A 3973-nucleotide genomic window follows, 5' to 3' on the forward strand; every position below is an offset into this window, starting at 1 on the left:
ACAGTATGTGTGCAGAAATACATCAGAATTCCTTTCTTTAGGCACAAGGACAGTTGGTCATCTGCCAATCTAAGGCAATGCTGTTTATTGCACCCTATGACCAAGAGTCCTTGTGATGAATGGTCAGACCCCTGACAGCAGACACCTTCAGCAAGCAGCCAGCTGAGGGAGCCTGATGCAATTCATCCTACAAATGAGGGGCAAAGATGGCCGCCTGTGTTACCTTGACCTTCATCACCAATAAGCACCAATGCACTGCACTGCACTGCACTCAATGGCAGGATGAGATCAAAGCGTTACGGCCATGGAGGAGGAGGTTGCCTCGGGCCAGGGAATCAGGCCAGGTCAATAGCAGAGGTTAACCCACACACACACACAGACACACACAGACACACGCACCCACACACACACACAGACACACACGCACGAACAAGCACGCACACGCAAACACACACACACACGCGCACACACACACAGCTGAACAACAAATACAACGGGTCTTAATATAATTAAGAACATTTTATTTAATTGTTGCATTAAATATTTTCTGAACAATAATTACATACTTAATTACATTTATTGCACATCTTCCAAGTTCTGATCTATTCATGTGATGGGTTAAATTTATCCAGCACAACCCACCCGACAAGTCATGAACTGCTGAAGTGCTGCTGAACTGCTGAACATTTTCGACTTAAAGGTAAACAAAATCACACACACACACACACATGCACACACACCTCAGAGTGTGTGTGGCAGTGGCGTAGTGTGTGTGCAGGCCAGCTGAAGTGGAGAGGGGAATTTGGTCAGGAACTCTCTCTCTCCTCGCTTTATCCTCCTCAGCTGGGGCTCTGAAACACACCAAACCCCATCGAGCGTGTCAGACTGTGTAACTTACTTGAAAATAGAATGTGTGTGTGTGTGTGTGTGTGTGTGGGGGGGGGGGGTGAATGTGTGCATTAGTATTGGCATGGGCATGGCCATGGGCATGGTGTGTGCGTGTGTGTGTGTGTGTGTGTTTGTGTCCTTTTGAAAAGGCTTTTAAAGAACACATGCTTCACCTGAAAGCTGTTGCTTACTTCAGCCTTGACCAGGCTAAAATGGGTAATACTCACAGAACCAAGAAAGAAAAATCTATTTTTACTAATACTAGTAGCTTTAAGTAACTATGCTGTTATCTTCTTATTTGTGTGTGTGTGTGTGTTTGTGTCTAAGGGTGTGTGAGGGTGAATGTGTGTCGGTATGGGTAAAGGCGTGTGTGTGCGTGTGTGTGTGTGTGTGTACATGGGCGTGGGGATGTGTGTGCGTACGGATGTATGTGTTCTACCTTGCTTCTGAGAGCGTAGTTGGCAGGTGAGGGTGAGCTCCCGACAGATGCTGCTACTGGAACACAACACACACAGGTACTGCACGAGAGGGTCCTCCGGATTCATATCGCTGACCTGCACACACACACACACACACACACACACACACACACACACACACACACACACACACACACACACACACACACACACACACACACACACACACACACACACACACACACACACACACACACACACACACACACACACACACACACACACACACACACACACACACACACACACACACACACACACACACACACACGGAACAATATTCTCCTACATTAGTCAGGCTGTTAAAGTGTCCAGAATGTTAAATCGTAGAGAGGAAGTAGATTCTGTAGACAGCTCCATATCACAATGCGTCTACATGCACCCTTCCTCCTCAGTTCTTCAGTGCATACACAAGAACGGTGTATTAATGAAGTGCTCACCATGTCCCGCCCCCGAGCATACAGTCGAAGGTGGCCTCTGACCCTCATGCGCCACTGAAGTCCCTCCCACTCTGTTGCCCCTAGCACCAACAGTGCAGGAACCGTCTCAGAGGAGAACCAAACGTGGGCCTCTGCAGTGCCATCCTCTACAGCCACTCTAAAGACACACACACACACACACACACACACACACACACACACACACACATTACACACACACACACACACACACACACACACACACACACACACACACACACACACACACACACACACACACACACACACACACACACACACACACACACACACACACACACACACACACACACACACACACACACACACACACATTACACATCCAGTCAAGTTTTATTAGGAATTACATATTGAAGCAGTTTATTACCCTTCATCATTCTGAATATTTTATTTCTGAATCCACCAATCACATTTATTCTAGTGATGATATACATTCTTTGGCACTTCTAGGTCACGCACAGCGCTCCCTCTCACATACTCACTTGGCCTCTGCCTGGAACACTGCGGTGCTTGATTCACAGGAGGGAAATGTCCTGCTGCATCCATCCTGTGGAAGTCACCAGATAAAGGGCAAAGGGAAAAATCTTAACACCTGACTGTCCGTTCTCTCTCTCCCTCCTCCATCATGTTTCTGTCTGTCTAACCCCATCCCACCCCATGTCTAACCCCGCACACACACAAACAGTATATATTAACACACACACACAGGCGCGCGCGCGCGCGCACACACACACACACACACATACATACACACACACACACACACACACATTTATATATATATATATATACAGTGGGGAAAATAAGTATTTGAACCCCTGCCGATTTCGCAAGTTTGGCCACTTGCAAAGAAATGTGTGATCTATAATTGTAATAGTAGGTGTATTTTAACAGTGAGAAACAGAATATCAACAAAAAAATCCAGAAAACTGCATTTTATAACATTTATGACTTAATTTGCATTTGATGCAGAAAATAAGTATTTGAACCCCTAGCAAAACATGACTTAGTACTTGGTGGAATAACCCTTGTTGGCAAGCACAGACGTCAGACTTTTCTTGTAGTTGGTCACCAGGTTTACACACATCTCAGGAGGGATTTTGGTCCACTCCTCTTTGCAGATCTTCTCCAAATCCTTAAGGTTGCGTTTTCAATGGGAGGGAATGAGGGAATGAGGTTCAAGCCCAATATTCCATATTACATGGCCCCATCCATAGTCCCCTCGATGCAGTGGAGTCGTCCCGTACCCTTGGCAGAGAAACAGCCCCAAAGCATAATGTTTCCACCTCCATGCTTGACGGTGGGGATGGTGTCATATTCAGCATTCTTCCCCCTCCAAACGCGGCAAGTGGAGTTGATGCCAAAGAGCTTGATTTTGGTCTCATCTGACCACATCCTGTCTCCCAATCCTCCTTAGAATCATTCAAGTGTTCATTGTCAAACTTCAGACGGCCCTGTACATGTGCTTCCTTGAGCAGGGGGACCTTGCGAGTTCTGCAGTACTTCAAACCATTACGGCGTAGTGTGTTGCCAATGGTTTTCTTGGTGACTGTGGTCCCAGCTGCCTTGAGATCATTCACAAGCTCCCCCTGTGTAGTTCTGGGGATATTCTGCACCTTTCGGATGATCACCGATACCGCACGAGGGGATACCTTGCATGGAGCCCCAGACCTAGAGCGATGGACAGTTGTTTGGTGTTGCTTCCATTTACGAATAATCGCACCAATAGTTGTCTGCTTCTGACCAAGCTGCTTGCCGATGGTTTTGTAACCCATTCCAGCCTTGTGCAGGTCTACAATCTTATCTCTGACGTCCTTGGTCAACTCTTTGGTCTTGCCCATGGTGGTGAGGTTGAAGGTGTGAAGTATGATTCTTTGGACAGGTTTCTTTTATACACGTCACCAGTTGAGATCAGGTGTACCTTGTTAGGCCTAATGAGGACTAATCTGTGTGCTTCTTGGGCACATAACTGGTCATTGGGAGCCAGAATTCTTGCTGTTTGCTTGGGGGTTCAAATACTTATTTTCTGCATGAAATACAAATAAAGTCATAAATGTTATAAAATGCAGTTTTCTGGATTTGTTTGTTGATATTCTATTTCTCACTGTTAAAATGCACCTACCATTA

At 46.2% G+C, this 3973-nt stretch overlaps 1 protein-coding gene across 1 annotated transcript in view; it reads right to left on the reverse strand.

Annotated features, from left to right (window-relative positions):
• Positions 1-504: 504 nt before the first annotated feature.
• ctc1 (CTS telomere maintenance complex component 1) overlaps positions 505-3973 on the reverse strand; it is a 14716-nt gene continuing 11247 nt past the window's right edge. Inside the window, exons 19-22 of the mRNA XM_031584875.1 lie at positions 2329-2393; positions 1808-1964; positions 1328-1442; positions 505-851 (exon numbers count right to left, since the gene is read on the reverse strand). Of these exons, the coding sequence (XP_031440735.1) occupies positions 742-851; positions 1328-1442; positions 1808-1964; positions 2329-2393 (447 nt within the window). The 3' untranslated portion in view covers positions 505-741. The remainder of the gene's footprint in view (positions 852-1327; positions 1443-1807; positions 1965-2328; positions 2394-3973) is intronic.

This window comes from Clupea harengus, chromosome 18 (genome assembly GCF_900700415.2).
Source record: "Clupea harengus chromosome 18, Ch_v2.0.2, whole genome shotgun sequence".
NCBI lineage: Eukaryota > Metazoa > Chordata > Actinopteri > Clupeiformes > Clupeidae > Clupea > Clupea harengus.